Genomic DNA, 20,517 nt, shown 5'->3' on the forward strand with positions numbered 1-20,517 from the left:
ACAGCTACCATGAGTGCCTGGTAACAGTTTGCTCCTCCTCCTCCTGACTGAGCTCAGTGTTTGCACTAACACTACGCCAGCGCAAATTCAGCAAAGCAAGTCCCCTCCCTGCATCTGCTCTCCATCAGTGTGGTATGTGCGAGAGCTTTGATCACCACACACACTTGTGCGCGCAAAAGCTTTGTCTGTGTATGTGGGAGGCCAAGTAGGCAGACAGAAAAAGACTGTAGAGCACTCTTTCACAATGCCCGGTGGATGGAAGAAACAAAAGCGCAGGAAAAACACTGGACTGCTTTGTGATCAACCCTGAGGCTTGCAGTAAAAGGTCTTCAAGCATTCAGCTGTTTCCAAGACGCTGAAGATCCTCGATACAGTTAATGAACAACTGGCTCAAACCTGGATAATAAAATGGGTAAAGTTTGAACACATGGAGGGTGGAGATAGGAGAAAAGAGAACCCTTTCTATATTGGAAATTGAACCCCAGTTCAAAGGGAAGGCAAAAATTGGGGGATGGTTGTTGAAGGGTTTTGAAAGAGAACTGGCACCTCCAGCCATGCCGATTCTTGGGAAAACAAAGTGGGGCCATAAACTCTAGATGAGACTTCCCCACAAAGGTTTTAAGTGGCCCATTCATCAGAAAGGTGTGACAACAAATCATGAGGGATTATCAACTGACCGACACACTGGAGGTCACTCAGGGCTCAGTAGTAATGTCCTCATCTTGAACTAATCATCACATCCATTGTATGTTTCTTTTTTTGGGTCATTTACCACACACGTTCATGCTATGAGACAAAGCAACAATCACAGATGGCCAACTACAAAAATTAAAATAAGAGGTTGCTAAATACGGAAGTAATTACAAAAATGTGCATATTCAGTGGCCTTCCTATAATGGGAAAAGTGAAAAAAATATGAAGGTTACTCAACATTTAAAACGACATACCAATATTACGTGTGAAACGTTTAGCTGCATACGAGAGTAGCACTTGGATATTAGATCCCTTCAAGAATCCCCAGATTGTACTCTTTGTTTACATAACATAAACTGGAATCCATCCACCATGTAAGGGTGTGTGGAAATGATGAATGGTAATGTTATTTACAATATCACCAACGTATTGCTTAATTCATGTTCATTTTTGCAAAGTAGCGTGTATTTGAAAACACAAAAAGGAAATCGGTACACACTTTGGTCCAAAACAATCTCTTTAAAAGGAGTCGATTAGATTTTTACCCCCCTGTGTAAAGTGAAGAACACGCGAATGGTACATTCCGGCCCAGCTCCTAGCTGGTTTTGTATCCGCTTCAGAGCGCGTACAAACCGACAACTAAGTTATGCTTTGCAATGTTGCCTAAAAGAAGTTGAAGGCCGCGTTTATTTGATACAAAACGAATGTTCGATGGCATATAAACAATGCCGTTGGATTTATGATATGAATTAAGTCCGCGTTTCGAAGGCAGACCCTGGCTATATTTCTGCTGTTTCTTTCGTGTACAGTGAACGCCACACACCGAAGCTACAAGCCTCATGTTTTCGTCCAGCCAAGAGGAGCACTGCGCCCCCTCCAAAGACCCAGTTAAATACGGCGAGCTGGTTGTTTTGGGGTAAGTTCTGGTTTTACAAAAAAAGAGAAATCAATAAAAATAGAAAAACGTTGTAATTTTACTTCCTTGGGCACCTCTACGTGAACGCTAAAGCGACCTCTTTACGCACAGGAAGTTTTTCCGCAAGAGTACTCTTGCTGTAGCTAACTAACTTTGCTCGACAACGTTACCCTTTTCACTAAAAATAAATCAAACATTATTTTTTTTTTTTACAGTATATTGCTTTTGAGACACCAGGCTCGTAGAGTCACGTTTTTATTCCAACGAGACACGTGCACATTCCAGGTGTCTACATTAAGGTTTTTCCTCTTTCGAGTTGACGTTGTGTGGCGTCTTAATGATGGGTCGCTGGTGTTTTGAGAAAGAATAACAAGTCGATTCCATGAGTGTTGTCTATAATGACAATTTATTCGTCCAGTACAGTTTCAGTTCCACCCGTGGATTTACCACGCTTCCCACCTCAGAAATTGGATTCATGGGGTTTCAGGAATTCGGAAGTGGAGATGCCCCCTCCCCCAAACACCCAGTTCTTACTCAATTTTTAATCCACAGTCCACAGGGCTCAACATTAACACAAACCACACAAAATTAGTGATTCAACAAAACATCTTTTTTTCGTGTTTTTTTTTCCTGGAGTGATTACAAGTCTTTACATTTTGGTACTATCTGATATGAAGTACTGATACTTGATAAGGGCATTACTGTAGGTCTTGCAATTGTGGTGAAAATGTATTTTCAATCAATACATTTCAGCAACACAACATGTTTTTTTGGTGTATGACATGTTTCACTCAACTATAACACTTTTTAGCATGCCAACTAGTCATTACTGACATTGTAAAGGGGAATTCCGGTGGTTTGCATTGTATCCAATAGGTCATGTAATATGTACTCTATCTTGACAATATGACGTTAAATCCTCTCTCATTTAATAGTGTTTTGATAAGATTTTAATCGACGATTACAAATATTAAGGAGCGCTGCCATTTCCGCGAGTCACATGACCTACGTGGGCGGATGTGATGTGATGTGATACGTGCCGTTCCAAATGTTCAATTACATGGGACACTATTATGCTCAGTGCTGATTTCTCCAATTTATCTTCATCTGATGAACAAATGGCAGTATGGGTTGATCGGGAACACTGAGGAATACTTCCATACAGATTTGAACCCGTGGCTGTAGATAATGGCGCCAAGCGGCGGAGCCGTGAGCTCACTCCCCGCCGAGCCCCGCAGCTGGCTCGGCTGGGGAGCTCGTCAGACTCGGCGTCAGTCTGCCCAAAGAACCACCGGAATATTCAACATTATTTACAGCGAGCTCCAGACCTCGCCGAGGAGTGAGCTCACGGCTCCACCGCTCAGCAGCATTATCTACATGGAATGGTATGGAAGTATTCCTCCGTCTTCTCGATCAACCGATACTGCTCTTTCTTCATCAGATGAGGATAAATCCGAGAAATCAGCGCTGGCCATAATAGTGTCCCATGTAATCGAGCGTTTGGAAGGGCATGTAATACGTCACATCCGCGCATGTAGGTCATGTGACTCGTGAAATTCGCAGCACCCCTTAAAATTCGTAATCGTCCATAAAAATCTTCTCAAAAGACTATTAAATGACAGATGATTTAACATCACATTGTCAAGATAGAGTATATATTACATGATCTATTGGATCCATTGTTAATGCAAACCACCGGAATTCCCCTTTAACATCCACCCGCAAGTTTGGTCATGCCACACATTTAAACTTAGTCTGTATGTAAAACAAGGCATTTAAGTAATGTGGTGTGTCTGTCTGAGCACTTGGGCACTATGCAAAATGATTACTTTGATAAGATATTAAGAAATAAGAAAAGTGTGGTGGATATACAAATAAACACGGATATCACGTTACCTCTTTGTGTTAACTCCAAATAAAGTTGGTAAAAACAAATAAGAAGCCTGCGTCTCGAGATTGCCACATTTATTCAATTGGAGGCTTGTCTTATGCTTAAAGTTTACTCTATGAAGTTCTTTGTAACTAGCAGGATTGATATATGGTTCCGCTCTGGATCATAAATGTTCAGACATGGACACAATTGTCACTTTTGGGTTATCATTTACTTAGAAGACCCATTCGTGCCCAAGCTTTAACTTCCCGGCTGATGTCTTGATAAATTGCCTCAATATTTCTAAATGTTGTTTTATTTTTTTGTCATGATGCTATCTATTTTGTGAAGTGCACCAGTCTTTACTGTAGCAGAACAACCTGACGTGATGCTTCCACTCGTCTTTCAAAGGTGGGATGGTGTCCTCAGGCTTGCAGGATTTAGAATCTAGCAAATAAAAGCTTTGTATTTTTCTTGTCATGAAACTTTTATATAATCCCAGTGGCCAAAACATTTGATACACATGCAATATATATGCTGTGTAAAAATTATTTTGAAAAGTATCATAATGCTTAGTTTAGATGAACTCTTGAGGGGTGTTCATTTCAGTAGATTATTATTATGCTTTCTGTGGTGGTGTAGGATAGCCCTGAATCAGAATGCTAGACTATTCTAATATGTTATTTTAAGCAACTGAATCATACACATGCACATCTTACATCCTGAAAAAATCCTTCTTTAGTTGGTGTCTCAAAGACACACACACACACACACTTAAGATTTTTTTTTTTTTGCATTAAAGTTGGAGTGCTTTACTGTACTCTTTTGTGGTCATTTTCACCCAAGGAGATGACAAAATGCTGATTAAGTATATCTTGCATCTTGTATTTTTCAATATTTTCTTTCATACTTCGTCTCAACTCTGGGTGTTAAGGGCAGCACGGTAATGTGGCTGGTTAGGGCATATGCCTCACAGTTATGAGGACCAGGGTTCAAATCCCAGCCCCGGTTTCCTCCCACCTCCAAAAGCATGCATTAGTTGGAGACTCTAAATTGCCCTTAGGTGTGATTGCGATTGGCTGCCAACCAGTTCTGGGTTTACCCCTCCTCATCCCCAAAGATAGCTGAGAGATGCTCCAGCACTCCCGTGACCCTTATGATCAGATATTGGATGTCTAGCCTTTTTTTTTACCCGATCAAACAGTTCGACTCAACTGTTTCAGGTTGGTGGATGTGTCCCGCTTGTTTCGTAACGTGTGATTTTTTTTTTTTTTTTTTTTTTCTTATGATTTGTTTTTTTAGCAATGAGTTGAAGCAGTGTGTTTACTCCAGAGCAAAGTAGCAAATTAGTCATGATGGCAGCGACACGTCATCTGCGTCATGCCCTACAGCATTTCATCATTTAATCATATTGCAGCAGGGGGCGTCACCACAGATCTTGCATTGGAGAGAAGAGAGACGGTCTCTGTAAAAGTACTCTGTTTACAATGGCACTACCGTATCTGTCTCTCTGGAACATAAGCAGTCTGGTACATATACCGGATGTCTAGGAATCACATCTCACTGCAATTCGCTATGTTCGTAAGGTGCTTTGATTACAACAGGAACTTTGCTTCACCCGAGCATACGCAATGTTAGCATGTATAGAGGAAGCCTTTATAAAATGGGCGACATAAAAACAAAGTGTTGTAATTGCTACACTGTTTACCAGATAGGCATGGAAATACCCTCAAATTAAAGCTGAATGTCTAGCTGAAGCACATCGCGTTCTTTTCATTTCACATCCATCGTGGTGGTGGTTAGGGGCAAAAATATGAGGATTGTGTCCAAGTGGCAATATTTATGGACGTGACTACAAGACTATATCAATGCTGCCAGTAACATAAAGATGAAATTTATAGAATGTACTTTATGCAATTGAGGCGGCCTCATTTGCATATGATTATCAGCAGACTTTTTGTTTACCACCTGTTTACAAAAAAAAAAAAGATCGTCGTCAACCACCAAACAAAAACATCATCCATCCATTTTCTTTTACGCTTATCCTCACGAGGGTTGTGGGGAGTGCTGGAGCCTATACCAGCTGTCAATGACAAACAGCCACACTCACAATCACACCCAGGGGCAATTTTAGAGTGTCCAATTAATGTTGCATGTTTTTGGGATGTGGGAGGAAACCAGAGTACCTGGAGAAAACCCACGCAGGCATGGGAGAACATGCAAACTCCACACAGGCAGGGCCGGGATTGAACCAGAGTCCTCAGAACTGTGAGGCCAACGCTTTTACCAGCTGCTCCACCATGCCATACAAAAACATCATATAATACATACTGTAATACAGAAATATTTATCTTGTCTTAATTTAGTTCCAAAATGTAGTACTATGTGTGCCGTCTGTGCTTTTTTAGTTGTACACAAAGATGATATATTTACAAGTAGCCATGACATTTTGTATTAATTTCAACAGGTCGATACATGGGTATATTTTGCGCTCCAACGGAAGAGCATTTAATTGTTCTGCCTGTCACTATACGCTGCTGGTATAGAACAGCAAATATATTCTAAACTCTCAAGTCTTTGCCCTCAACTCCCGAGTCAAATCCCAAGTCAATCTTAGTTTCTTGCCTCTTTAAAACCGACCAATAGTGTTTTCAGTTATCCAATAAAAGTATGCTATGGTGTGACCTTGTTTTTCCATTTTATTTCTGAAGTGCCATTGAACAGACCTGTCACAATTAAGAATTTGGATCCAGTAGAGCTGCACTTAGTAATTGAGTAATTATCAAGTATAAGGATAAAAAAAAAATAATAATTTCTTGTTTAAAGAGCAATTGCGAATACACAAGAGAAAATGAGACATTTCACTAATGAAAGACTGAGTTCTTCTTTTAAATATAAAAGTATTTTTCTTAGCAGGAACATTACATTTTGAATATAAAATGGTATTTTTCTAATGTTCACAGTGCATGTAGCAGGAACATCACATTCACAATTGGCCCATGTATTCTGGTTGAGGTGTTTGTATTGAGCATTTTCATTTGGTTTGGGCTTCTAAAATGATTACAATTGGAATAGAAGGCTGCGTGTAAAACAGGCTCATTTTGCAGTTCTTTATTCTTTATTACAGACCCAAGGGGATCCATATCACAGAATAAATACAAATATTTTAATAGAGAAACAAGAAAGGAAATCATAGTAACAATACTGATTTTAAAAGCAATAAAATGGGGGGAAAAAACAACGGCAGACCATATTTTACATGATCTCAGAGGTATTGAAAATGTTGAGTTTTTAGGAAAATATAGTCTTTAAAAAATATTGTAAATTTACAGTGCCGGGCCTAACTGAGTCCTGTTTAAATTTCACTGTTATTGTTTATTGTTCTTTCCTCCCATGCCTTTAGCAATTTATGCAACATTGTAATTATAAAACCAAATTATGACTCAAATTAGTATGTAACGATAAGACTGTCCAATAACGTGTACTGTATTAAACGCCTTGTGTTAAATATCTAGACCCTCTCGTGTCAACAGTACAGAATAACACCATGGAGAGTTTGAGACAATCATGGTCTGGTTATAGTTCATACTTTATTTTACTCTACCAAGTCAGGAGGAGTAGCATATTGTGGGAATCATCTGAGGTGTAAAATTTCAAACGATCAAAATAAACATCAGAAGGGACTGCGTGTAACTGAATTTCACGTGATCTATTCATCTTTCAACACCAAACTAGTTGTGACTAGCTCAATAGCACACTTGCATTGTGGCTCAGTTGCATCAGAACACAAACTATATAAAAAAAATAACCTTAACATTGTTTAATCGATGATATCCTTCACTTGTTCTAACCAAAACTTTAAAATCGAAGCTTGCCTCACACTCCTGCACCCGAACTGTTAATGAGTTTCTGTTTATGTTTGTCTACTACAATATGAGGTCTCTAGTTCTTGGCTGCAATTTTTTCCTCCTTGCAGAACAGATTCAAGTTGTCTGGGGGGGAAAAAGATTCCATGCCATTTCACACAAAACATTTTACTGTTTTGCTCAGTTAAGACTAATTTCACATTACATGGGCCTCTTATCGAAACCTGTGAGTACAAACTCTTTGTTTATCTAAGAACATTCTGTAAATCTGGCACTGTTTGCTGTTTTCTGTCCAGAGGTTCAATTATATAAGAGAAATTATTTGTAAAAGGTGCCAAGAGCAATGCAGGATGGAAACTGTTGTATGGTCACTGATTGGTCCGACCAGTGATGCCTTATTCTTTGTGCTTTGGGCATGTATAATGTTTGTTTCTGAATGTAAAGATATGAAATTGTGACAGAGTGGTTTTGTCCCTCCTGTTCTCCCATACCCATCCCATCAAACTGCTTCTTGTATGTGACAAAGTACGGTCCCTGGAGGAACATGTGCCGTGTTTGAAGTTGATCCTATTTCATCTCTGTTGCGACACAAAGAGATTTGATGGGTGTATAATCACTTCATGCGACACCTCCATCCGTCTCATTGATACCAAAACTGGGGGCAGACAAGTGAGCTGACAGTGTGGAACAAAGAACTGCAGTTTCCTCAGTGGTTTGTCACCATGAGTGCCATGACTAGGTTTGGCCTCATCACTCGACTGCACGGACTCAACCGGTGCTGGTCTCCGCGGGGGCTAGGAGTGGGGGCTGCGTGGGCAGCCTGGAAATGAAAGGATGGATTGATCAGGGCCTAGTTTTTGCTTCTACACGGCTTCCTCTGTCCATTGTGGCATAGAGACTGGGCCTATTGATTGAGCGTTGTATGTTTCTTCCATTAAAAGCTACTCAGTCAAGGAAATGTACAAATAAACTTTGGGATATCGCTGGCACAGTGTGATACAAATTGTTGTCTTTTTTGGAACCACGTTAGTTCTGGTTCCTGTTAATTGATATAAATATATTGTTTGCACTTAACGTCTTGAGTGGTGTGACTCATTGAATTTTGAAGGACTGTAAAATTCCTGGACTGTGGAATTTTTCGCGAGACATACAAATGCTATCATAATCCACCTGTAAAACATGACGCTCTTAACGGGGAAAATCAACCTCCGGAGCAGGTATGGAAGTGAATCATCACCACATTGCGGTTCGCTCTCTTACCACGTAATTCATGAGAAATACTGTACTCATGCCTGAGCATGTCAGCGCTGCTGATATGCCGTCACCAGCATATTTTACGTTTTCATTTTTGAAATTAGCAAGTCATGACGTGCGGGAGGAGCTCATGCACGCAACGAGTTGAGAGGTCCTCGCCACCTGCCACCAAAAGGAGCGTATCGCAAAGAATCACAATGATCTTTATTTGAGAAGTATGTCTAAAAGCACACAAAGAATTTGTCTCTTGTAAGTTGGATCCAATCAGTATGACAACACAGTCAATTGACAAAGTATACTTTTGAGGGTAAAAATAATCTGTTCAAACTGTGATTAAATAAATAAAAAGTTGTTGGTAACCAGGTAATTGTATTTGTTTTTTGACAATTGACAAAAAGATGCAGAGTAGTACTTTAGCAATTAGCTTAGTTTGAAATTTCTAATAGAATAACGGCCCCATGCAATGGCCATTGTGTGGAGGGCGCCGAGACTTCAAGAAATGTATACAGTTTAAAGGGACTGGTAGGGTGATAATCTAGGACAAAGATGATTGTGTAACTATTGCGGATGTTACTCAGGCACATGAGTGGGCAGTATTGGTCAACAACAAATGTGAAAATAGTGCAGCGTGGCGTGACTACTTCAGTGAGTGCACGATTAATTTATAATTGGCCAGAAATGTGATGACAAACTCAAGATGAAAAAATTGGCTGCCTGTCCCAATGGAATTGTAAGTTAACTGTTTAAGAAGTTAAATGCAAAAGAGAAGAAATTGTTGGAATATCTGCTCTATTGTTAGGTAATGCCTACCAAAGGGAAGGAGCTGGGAGAGGTAGAGACCAGAATGTGGAGGGTCCAAGAGGATTTTGCATGCTCTTATATTAGTTCTGGCAGCGTGCAAATCCTCAAGGGTGCATAGGGGGTGTACAGAAAATCTTTTAATTTGCTTGTGAATAACTGAGCCATTGAGGGAAGGTTGTTTTTTTATACCCGATCACGGCATCTACCGGTTCCCAGTTAGGCTTTTCCCCAGTGAGATGTTGCAGACCGGTGTTTAATGAACCTTCCTCAACTTTGAGTTTTTTGCCACCTGTCTCAGCTTTTTTGAAACATATTGCAGCCATAAAATTATTAATGATTATTTTCTATAAACAATAATAATTTTGAAGATCAAATAACTTCCATCTGTAGTGTATCGAATTAACTATAGGTTGAACATAATCATTGTATTTTGTTTTTATTCAACACAAAGTCCCAACTTCTTTGGAATTGGGTTTTTACAATGCATTTTGAAAATGCATGATTTTGCTTCTACCCATATTATCAAAACATGAAGTATGAGCTGCAATATTAGTTTTTTAAAAGTTAATTCTTCTGAATTATTCTGACATTAAAACGTAATACTTTATTTCCTTGCTATTGTTTTGATCTTCACAGCTCTAATTTTATTTAGTAAATAAGAAAATACACTGTTGTGCTCATATGTTTGATGACCTAAGCAGAATTAAAAACGCGGGTACAATTCTTTAATGAAAATGTGAATGGTCGGGTAAAACTCATCTTATTTTAATAAGTTGCAAATTAAATGGTCAACAATTTCAGAAAAACATTAACCTCAAACAAAACATAACCAAAGAGGAATGCACTATGGTTGGTGTTCAAACTTATGAGCACAACTGAACATATTGTGCACGCATAAATACCTGTCATATTTGAATGAAAGTGCAGGCTACGCCTTTCTCTTAACCGCTAGTTGGCTGTGGCATATTGGAATGAAAGGGCACCGGTTTTACAAAACCTCTAGACCTCCAATGGGAGGTTTTTTTCCCCCATTTTCTCATATACCTATGTATAATGTCCACCATTGACTTTTGACAATTTTGTGGGGGAAATGCATATTATACACGAGAAATTACAGTACCTTTTTCAGCCAATGTGCTTAAGTGCATAGGAGAATCTACGCAGCCAGCAAAGCACGAAGCTGCGTGCCTTTCTAGACATAAATACAATCAAGAATATGCTCCTTTATCCCAAGGCTGGCTCCTGTGGAGCCATGTTATGATAGGGATTTATTTCTAACTACCACACATGGCTCAATCTGGCCCTCTATGTTACAGTAAGTGGTACTTAGTTGTTTACATAACTTTTGTTAAAATTAAAAACTGATTTTAAAAAAATGTAGAGTATGGGAAATGTTTAGAGCCTTAAACTGGTCTCAAGTTTTTAGAAAACTGTACGTTACCATTTCCTTAAGCTCTTGAAAGCAATAGTCTGTAAAAACTGAGGACGTGGTGCCCAATATATATATATATATATATCTATATATATATATCGATATATATATATATATATATATATATATCGATATATATAGATATAGAGATATATATAGATATATATATAGATAGATAGATATATATAGATATATATATATATGTGTATATGTAACACCACATAAGCAACATCCTCATTAGTTTCATTATTTGCCAGTCTCCACTCACATATCACAAATCGAATACAACAATAAAATATATTCAGAATACTGTTACATCCAGGAAGATGTTACACTGGTTTCCGCTGTTCTTAGAGTCTGTGCAAAAGTCATCATTTTGACAACGTTGTAATCCGTGTGTTGAACTTTCCAAAAACTGTTCTGTTTTTACTAAGTTGTTGTGTAAACGTACCCTTAGGAGGTACGGCTGCCCTGCCTAGTGCATCTCAGCATGGGTGATGGGCGACAAAGCAATACTGTATAGTCTCTAATCCCCACTGCTAAGTATTGGAAGGTAAATCCTTTGTCTGCGTGGCAGAGGGTTAAAAAAAAAAAAAGTCTTCATTGGAGCACAGCTGAATTGAAAAAAGGTGGTTGTTACATATTGTCATTATCAATCAATTTTCTAATAGCCATGGTTGAGTTGCATTTTTGGGACATTTATCACAATACCTCGTTCATCTAAAAACAGTTGGATATAAATATTTTGAAAAATATATTTTCAAAGACTAATCACTAATATATCTTATCCACTGCACAGTTTTTAGACACCTTTGGGGTGGTGGGTTTTCCACTGCGCAAGTAATTCTTTCAGAAACTGTTTGGAATTTATTAGTTGAATGCAACTGTCAGACAGGTTGGTCAAAAAAACGCAATGGAGGACAACTACTGCCTTTATATCTTGGCCATACTTCTGCTGGCCATACTAACACTTCATTTGGGAGTTGATTGAACGCATGTTCAATACAGCTGCATTTATTTGGGACTTCAGAAAAAGGAGTTTTTAAAATTTCTTGTTCCAGGTTAAAGCTAATCATTTTAATGAATTCAAGGTATTTTAAGTTAAGTAATTATTGTAATTGTCTAATTCCCCTTATGGGGCAAAAGAATATATAGAGGTCTTGTCTACTTGTCTGACTTTTGTATTCAAGAGGCTAAATTGGAAAACTAAAATTTTATACTGGAAAGGGTTTCCAAATAGGTCTTCTTTTCATCCAAAAAACAGAAAACTCCGAGATAATAATTTAGTTGATTAACCCATTTCGTCTTCATGGTCCACATTTCACCAACATATTCTCTTTTCTCATATTTTTGCTCAAGAAAATTAATCTGTATGTCAATCCTAATAATAATCATTTTTGGAGCAATTGTTGAATAAGAAATTGCACTGAGAGCGGCCCTTTTTCATCTCCATAATCAATCCAACCAATATGTGGAAATGAATCTGTCAAGCACTTCATCTACAGTATGGGAAGCTCTACTTTGATGATGCGGGAAGCAAAATTCCAGCCTGATCGTTCTGATGTTTGCAGAGGTGTTTATGGGCCTAAACAGGAATGCGCTACTAAATTTTGTTGAAGATAGACTGCAGTTTGGGGTAATAAAGCAATGCAGTGCATTTCATATGTGCCATGATGTGGCTTTACAACTCCCTCTTTTTGAGGTACTTGTACTTCTGAACTGTGTGTTTCTTTCGGCTTGTCCCTTTCAGGGTCGCCACAGCGTATCATCTCAGATAAACGCATATATATATATGTTTGGCACAGTTTTTACACCGGATGCCCTTCCTGACGCAACCCTTCTCAGGGAGTGGAGGCCCCAGTGGGATACGAACCCACAACCCCTGGTTTACCAAACCAGTGCTCTAACCACTGAGCTACGAGGCCACTTGTACTTTTGAACTACAATTCTTAAAAGAAACTAATGAAGAAAGTGTATGCTTGCACAGAGTTTTATTTAATATTCGATACGGGCGCCAGCATTAGCCACCAGTTTCTCATACTGTCTGGGAACTGCATTAACTGATTTAACTAGGAAGTCTTATAGGATGGAAGATAGAACTTCTCGTATTCACCCTTCAAGTTCTTCCTAAGTGGTAGGTTTAGTCTAGAAGTTCAATGAGAAATGTTCTCACTTTCTGACGTCTGTCTCTGGCTTTTACAGACTAACAGGTCCAAAATGTGGGCTGGCCAAAATCTGTCTGAAAATCAAATATTTCTTCAGAAAACAAATCTGAAATTACTACCAAGCCAATTTCGGGGTGAATTTTTAAATGACCCCCACCCCCCACCCCCGCATTTTTAAGCCCAGAATTTTGAAACAAGTGCCAATCTTCCCGGAGTTGCCATGACTGATCATTCGACGCTTTATGCTCTGGTTTGACTCAGACCATGTATTTCCATGCCTCACCAGCTATGTGGACAATTACAAATTATGAGTTCATTACCTATGTGAGGTTGTTGAGATTTTTTTGTTGTCTGGCATGTAATATACAGTATGTACAGTTTTCTGTAGTTATGTGTGAGGTCTGACAGAAGGTCTGCATGTTGGATGGGAGTAGAACATGGGCTTTCCCATCTGTTACAACCAGCTGGTAAATGGGGAATTGGTGATGGTGGGCACACAAGGAGACCAGCCCTACAAGAAAATGGACCAATAAGGCCAAGAGAATGTCTGTAGATGTCAGCTATACCCTCAACAAAACTGACACGCATTCCAAAAGCTGCTCCTCAGCGGCATAGAGAGCAAAAAAACAGCTGCACTTGCAACTGTGCACACAAACAAACAACTGCACGCATTATATAATAGAGTAAGCATCCAAGGTAATACATAGTGTGCTAATAGGGTGTGCTAGATTTCCAAAGCTCCTTTTGAAACAGATGAATGTTTGTAATTCTCGGTTTACTTATGATTTTCAGAATTATGCCTCTAATTCCCATTTGACACATCCTGATGCTACTCCAAAAATCTTTTTTACTGCAATTTTTTGTGAGGTGTGACCATGTATTTAATGTCTTTCCCTTCACCCCACCTCTTCTGTATGACAGGTACAATGGCTCCCTGCCCAATGGGGATCGCGGTAGACGGAAAAGCAGATTTGCGCTATACAAGAGGACCAAAGCCAATGGTGTTAAGCCGAGTGCCGTGCACATCCTCAACACACCCCAAGACAGCAAGGTACATACACAATTGAAAAGTAGCTCAGCAGTATTACCTGCCTGTGTTTTGATGTAACATACACAGTTGCTTCAGTCGTCCTAAGTTTCGGCACTTTGTTTCGTGAATGACCTCAGTGTTGAATGAGCATTCACCTTTATTGTTTTCCTTGTTAACACTCTCAATACCGTAACCCTTGTTCTTTGTAAAGCCTCAGTTTACTTAGCTTTGTACCTAAGAGGCTGCCAGAAAGCACCTGGTCTAGTAGAACACGTTTGCCATCTTGCATTCCTGTCTTTGGTCTATGAACGATACTGCTAAAAACTCCCCGCACCCACTGAAGGCCCATAGTTTGCTGGTAGTTCAGTTCCCTGGCTGAAGGCCCACGGGCTCACGTTACTCTCACCATGGGGAACTTGACTCTTGATGACTGTAGATGTTTTACTGCTAGTCTTTCATTGGAGAGAATCCACCTCTGTGATACTGCAATGGTCTATAAAATATACATGCATTTATCCATTCTGGAGATTGACAAACGTGATGGAGTATGGACAGCAAAGTTTTTGCTTATTGGTACTGTCACATAATTGTTTTTTAAGTGTTTCTGGAATAAGTTAAGTGTTGCGATATTTAATTAACTGTATATCGCTTATTGTCTTGAATAACCAGACTACTCCTTATGTTTAGTTCAGTTTCTGGTTCAACTGTTATCATTACACGTCTCATTCTCTATTTTATTATATGGTCTGTATTTTGAACTATTGCGGGTACGTCTGAAATGTAACCCCCGGTGATAAACGTGGTTTCACTGCAATTTTTTTTTTTTTTTTTTTTTTGCCGTTGAACAAGCGGAGCATTATTTGTTTATGCAGTAAGCCTACATGCGATGACAGTTGTCCCTAACCCAAAAGTGGTGCCACCGTTGACCCATTTTCTCTGTCCTTTTCTCTTACATGTGACAAAGGGAGGTGGTTGGTGGTGGGGGTGGGCCTGTTTTGGGGATGTGGAATTTGCAGATTAGAGAGGCGTTTGGTTGTGTCTGTGGGAGCTGAGCGGCTCTAACTTGATTTTAGGCTGTCCGGTGTGTCGGCGAGCTGGTGCTAACTGGCGCCAGTGGGCACTTTATGGTCACGGTCACGGGAAGGTTACCTTGCACATATTTCCCACTTCCTCCTCTATGTATTACTACTACAGACTTTTTCAACAGAACTGGATGTTAAGCACATTGTAATTTTTGTGCTTTTGTTCCCTTAAATCTGTAATTAGACCTCTGAGAAAATGCAGTGGTTGCAAAAGTCTTTTGCTTAAGTTCTTCTTTCCAAGTTTCTGGCACACAACCATGCATGGTTGGTTCCTTACTTTACAATAATCACACCTCTTTTAGCAAATCTTTGTTAGCATGAGGTTAAAAAAAAAAGCCATTCTTTTTTTAATTGTCATTATCATCTTTAATTTTATTCCATTTCAGGCTGTCAACTCCAAAGGCCAGCACAGCATCTCCTACACGCTGTCCCGCAACCAGACCGTGGTCGTGGAGTACAGCTATGATAAAGACACAGACATGTTTCAGGTAGAATACTCATCTGAAGCTTTTGTACACTTTAAAAAAAATTGTTGCCTTTGCATATTCAGTGTAAGTGACTGAATGGGGACCAATGGAACAATAGCAACTGGATGAATTTGGACACATTTCGGATCTTCAAATTAGAACTGTTTTAACAGTGTTCATTCACCCTGAATATTCAGATTTAGTTTGCTCACAGTTTTCATTTAAGAAATTCCTCGCAGCTTCTTCCAAAATGCTTGCTGAACAAAAAATATGAATACAATTTAATCTATGCCTTTTTTTTGCTCACTACACAGCAGCATGAACATCTTGAGTCAAAAAGTTCATTCTTCCACATTTTCTACCACTAAATGAAATCACATGAAGATATTGTATTTGATTAGTCATTTGTTCCTTTTTTAAACAATGTTTTCCTCGCACCCACTAACAGATTGGACGTTCCACTGAGAGTCCCATTGACTTTGTGGTGACGGACACTGTAGCGGGAGGCCAGGAGGGCGAGGAGACTCCCATCACACAAAGCACCATCTCACGTTTCGCCTGCCGGGTCGTATGTGAGCGCAACCCTCCCTACACCGCTCGTATCTACGCAGCCGGCTTTGACTCGTCCAAGAATATCTTCCTTGGGGTAATTACTAGTCACTGCATATCTCTTAAGAGCACTGCATCTGTTCTTCTTATGAAGTATGCTGACCCATCAATGTGTCCTCATGAGAATGGAGTTGGTAATTTGGTGAAAAATCTTTGCGTCACTTTACCTCCATGTGCAGTGGGCACATTCAAACCCCTGCACTGACTCAAAGATGGTGGGCATCCTGCCTTGACAACTGTTTAGACATTACAGCCCAGTCCATCAAGATGTTTTATTTTAATTCTTTTAAAAACAAAGCTTATTGAAGTAATAAAGGGGATTTGTTTTTGTAAGAAATCCACCGAGCACGTGCTGCTCCAATTCATAATTGTTTTTTTTTAATTTTTTATTTTTTTTTTTACATATGAGGCCAAGACATCATTAAACATATTTATCCATGCCTCTGTTTCTCCCAGGAAAAAGCTGCAAAGTGGAAGAATCCTGATGGTCACATGGATGGTCTGACAACAAATGGCGTGCTGGTGATGCACCCCAAAGGCGGCTTCACGGAGGAATCCAAGCCCGGCGTATGGCGAGAGATTTCTGTGTGTGGGGATGTGTACACCCTCAGGGAGACGCGCTCCGCACAGACTCCAGGCAAACTGGTCAGTGGTTGCTAAACTTACACATAGGGTTGGTTGATGATTGCTGTTTAAGCAATACAGTGGATTTCTTACAAACTCACCAATATACCATATTTCCTCAAACAATGGCTAGGCCCAAGTTGGGATGTAACTGCAATGCAGTGGTTTGTGGACTGGCGTAAGAATTTGTCATCACGTGGCACCAGAAGCCACACTGTTTTATCCCCTTTGTATTCATGGGGGAACATGTTTTTTTTGGGAGGGGGGGGTTGATTTATTTTTTTTCTTTCCTCTTGATTAAAACTAAAATTGGCATCCTGATTCCAAAATTGCAATTTTTTGGAGCACATCCATTTTTTTCTCTACAGCTTATCCTCCAGATAAGCAATAGTCTACTGATGAGCTGTAGTAAAACTTGCCATCTGATTACGATTGGTCTCATCTACAGCCACGTGGTAACTTGTTTATGCAGTCACAATTGAGAGAGCTCCCAAGAGGTCAGTACTATCAATATCTGCAAAGAGAAAGTTATGGTAGTGGGATGTAAGAGGATTTGGGCTGTCTTTTCTCTTGACCTCGTAACTTTGGGCATACCATTGTAAATTCAATTTCATTTTATGCTGTTTTTTTTTTTTTTTCGTTTGTTTGTTTTAGATTTTTTTTCTCGGGGATATTTGCAATACAGTATGGAGTATATACTGTAATGCCCTATTATGTGGTAAAGGAGCAACATTCACCGATGCACTTTTTAGCCATTTATTGAATGCCAGGAGAACATTAGAGCAAACGTAATGAGCACATCCGTGCAGAACTGCTCTGTGCCATATTTGATGCTCTCACCCTCATTCACAAACTGCAACTTTTACACGACACCACAACAAGAAGCATGCATCTACAGTGTCTATCTCACTGATGCTATAATAGGTACAGTATTTTCTATGTATTTTATCTTTTTTTTTTTGAGCATTCACATAGGTACAGGAGGGGGTGACACAAATTTAAAATGTTATTTTTGAAATGGTCTTACTATACCACAGATTTTAACCTGTTGTGTATGTGTGGGCTCATTGTAATTCTGACTTCATAACTGCATTGGTGATCGTATTCTGACTTGTGCACAAGTCTGGGTTATGTCGCCGCTGTAAGATCAGAACTGAGGAGAAATAAAACCGAAGACCACCTGTATAAGGATGTGTGATATAACGATAATACAGTTACAAATAGCTTTTTCGTCTTTAGGTGGAGAATGAAAGTAATGTACTCCTGGACGGCTCGCTGGTGGACTTGTGTGGTGCGACCTTGCTCTGGCGCACTGCTGAGGGTCTCTTTCACACTCCCACCCAAAAGCATCTGGAGGCCCTTCGGCAGGAGATCAACGCAGCGCGGCCCCAGTGCCCCGTGGGTCTAAACACCCTGGCATTCCCCAGCATGCAACGCAGCCGTGCCCTTTCCTGTCTGGAGGACAAGCAGCCTTGGGTTTACTTGGCATGTGGCCACGTGCATGGTTACCACAACTGGGGTCATCGTTCGGAGCAGGAGCCCAACGCCCAGCGAGAATGCCCCATGTGTCGGGTGGTCGGCCCCTACGTTCCGCTCTGGCTGGGGTGCGAGCCCGCCTTCTATGTGGACACAGGCGCCCCCACTCACGCCTTTGTGCCGTGTGGACACGTGTGCTCGGAGAAGTCTGTTAAGTACTGGTCGGAGATCCCTCTGCCCCACGGCACCCATGCCTTCCATGCCGCATGTCCCTTCTGTGCCACCCAGCTCAGCCTCACTCAAGGCTGCTCCAAGCTCATTTTCCAGGGCCCCGTGGACTGAGCTGGGGAGGGGGGGATTCTGCTCTTGGACAAGAGTGACAACATGCTGTGAAACTGTTGAGATTATTTTGTGTTCCTTTTTCCTCACATTAGACCCTCTGTGGGAAGCTCAGGCGGTGATAGTTTGGATTCTAAAGGCTGTCTGGATGTTCTGCGAAGGCCAGGTTCCTTCCGCAACCAAATACTGTTTTAGCTTTCCTGTCACGTAACCGCTTAGAAGAAGAAACGCTTCGGCACGGGTGGGCTACACATAATTTTCAGTAGTCGGTGGATTTTATGCTTTAGGTAGAAATAAATCGTTGTTTTGACTCTTTTAAACTTGGTAACAGTGAGCAGGTGTAGGCAAGCCTGAAGCAGGTTCAGTGTAGCTCCTGGTGATTAGAAAAGTTTTGAAAAGCCAGACAGCTGGACTGTTGGCTTGGAGAACCTGAGGTTCTGTTGGATCTCGTGCGCTTTTTATTTGGACTGTAACCCCTAAGGGCATCTCCTTGCAGAGGTGGGTTTCATATGCGTCATGTACACAGTTAGAATTCAGTGCCTCTAATCCCATGAAGCAGTGGGAACATATTTCACAGAAGAGAGAAGGATATTTAGTTGAAGGCAAGAGGAAAGGTAGCTTTGCATACTGGTGTAAGGAAATGACAGCCCACGACGATCCAACTCTGCATTTGTATACTACAGAAGAGCTATTTTACGACACGGAGGCCCTCGCACTGTTTTCCAATGCAAATGTTAATATATTTTCCTGCATAAATAATGTGTGCAAGAATGTTTTGATTGTGTGCGTGCGTGCTGGACACCTCGGGTGCCCTCGGGCTTTATTTTAAAGAAAAGCCCTGCATCATTTCACCTCAAAATCCTCCCTTATGATCTCTCAGCCCACCAGCCAAACACTTGAGAACCTTGCAGGGCTTGACAATGATTGTACTGGATTACAGCCTTTTTGTAGACTAGATAGATAAGACCTGAGACTGTATAGCAAGTATATGCATCACTGATAAGTGTTTCTCAGTCCTGCACGCATACTGTACGCTGTCTGCACTGTTGTTGGCTTCATCCTGCGCCGGCTTCAATCCAACGACTGTAGCGCCAAGAAACCTGGGCATCGCCTCAGCAGCGTGCAGAGATTATACCAAATATAAGGAGGAGCTATTTTCTCTCCACATGCAAGAAGCAAAAGTGGTTCTGTAAACAATCCCTAAACCCGGACCGCTGCTGTGGCGCAATGTTGACAGCTTTGGATTCCAGTCGCATGCACCAGCTCCTTGGGAATAATGATATTATCTCACATGATGCCAAATTTGTTCTTTTGTGTGCGCAGATGATTCAAAAACAAACTAGCGGATGAAGTGAAACTAAAAAATCGGGGACAATTTTTTTTTTTTTTTTTTGTGATTATAGCTTAACAGACTGTCCAAATGTGGAAAATATTGGCAACTGTCTTGATTCTGCCTCCTTCATAAACAATACCAAGCATTGAATCTCTTGAGTTGCTTCCAGTAGCTGCATTCAAGCTGTCTTCCAGAACTATGGATGTCTGAGGGGTAACGCCACCTTGAATTCACCCAAAATTTTCTCCTTTCCCAACGAAAAGTGACTTTAAAAGTTGAAGCTCAGCTCAGAAGTGAAACGATGTTGTCACATATGACATTAAAGACGGTGCGGAGTCGAGCACAGCAGCACGCACCAGGCAGTAGCATTCCTCACTGCACGTTCCTTAAAGAAGAGCGTGTTCTCCAACAGCTGCCTCAAACATTCCTCCTTGGTAAACATGGGTGGGGCCCTTGGTTCACTCAAGGGCATGTTCAAGATTTCGTCTCCTACAGGAAGTGTGTACACAAGCTATAGGATGCACTGATACTTCTCCCAATGCAAATGCAAAGAAAAATAA

General features: G+C 40.5%; 1 protein-coding gene across 1 annotated transcript; it reads left to right on the forward strand.

The window, feature by feature from the left end:
- The first annotated feature begins 1,262 nt into the window (after positions 1-1,262).
- On the forward strand, positions 1,263-20,517 carry peli2 (pellino E3 ubiquitin protein ligase family member 2). Its single transcript, XM_061844522.1, has 6 exons — positions 1,263-1,609; positions 13,919-14,048; positions 15,496-15,597; positions 16,025-16,222; positions 16,642-16,830; positions 18,049-20,517. Exons 1-6 carry the CDS (start codon positions 1,533-1,535, stop codon positions 18,625-18,627), a joined length of 1,275 nt encoding a protein of 424 aa, XP_061700506.1. The 5' UTR covers positions 1,263-1,532; the 3' UTR covers positions 18,628-20,517.

The sequence above is a fragment of the Syngnathoides biaculeatus genome, chromosome 15 (assembly GCF_019802595.1).
Source record: "Syngnathoides biaculeatus isolate LvHL_M chromosome 15, ASM1980259v1, whole genome shotgun sequence".
NCBI lineage: Eukaryota > Metazoa > Chordata > Actinopteri > Syngnathiformes > Syngnathidae > Syngnathoides > Syngnathoides biaculeatus.

Excerpts from the sequence above, each read along its gene's own strand:
- peli2 (XM_061844522.1), top strand. The coding sequence starts at position 1,533 with ATGTTTTCGTCCAGCCAAGAGGAGCACTGCGCCCCCTCCAAAGACCCA. Across the intron at positions 1,610-13,918 it reads GGCGAGCTGGTTGTTTTGGG|GTACAATGGCTCCCTGCCCA; the intron begins GTAAGTTCTGGT and ends TCTGTATGACAG. Across the intron at positions 16,223-16,641 it reads CCAAGAATATCTTCCTTGGG|GAAAAAGCTGCAAAGTGGAA; the intron begins GTAATTACTAGT and ends TGTTTCTCCCAG.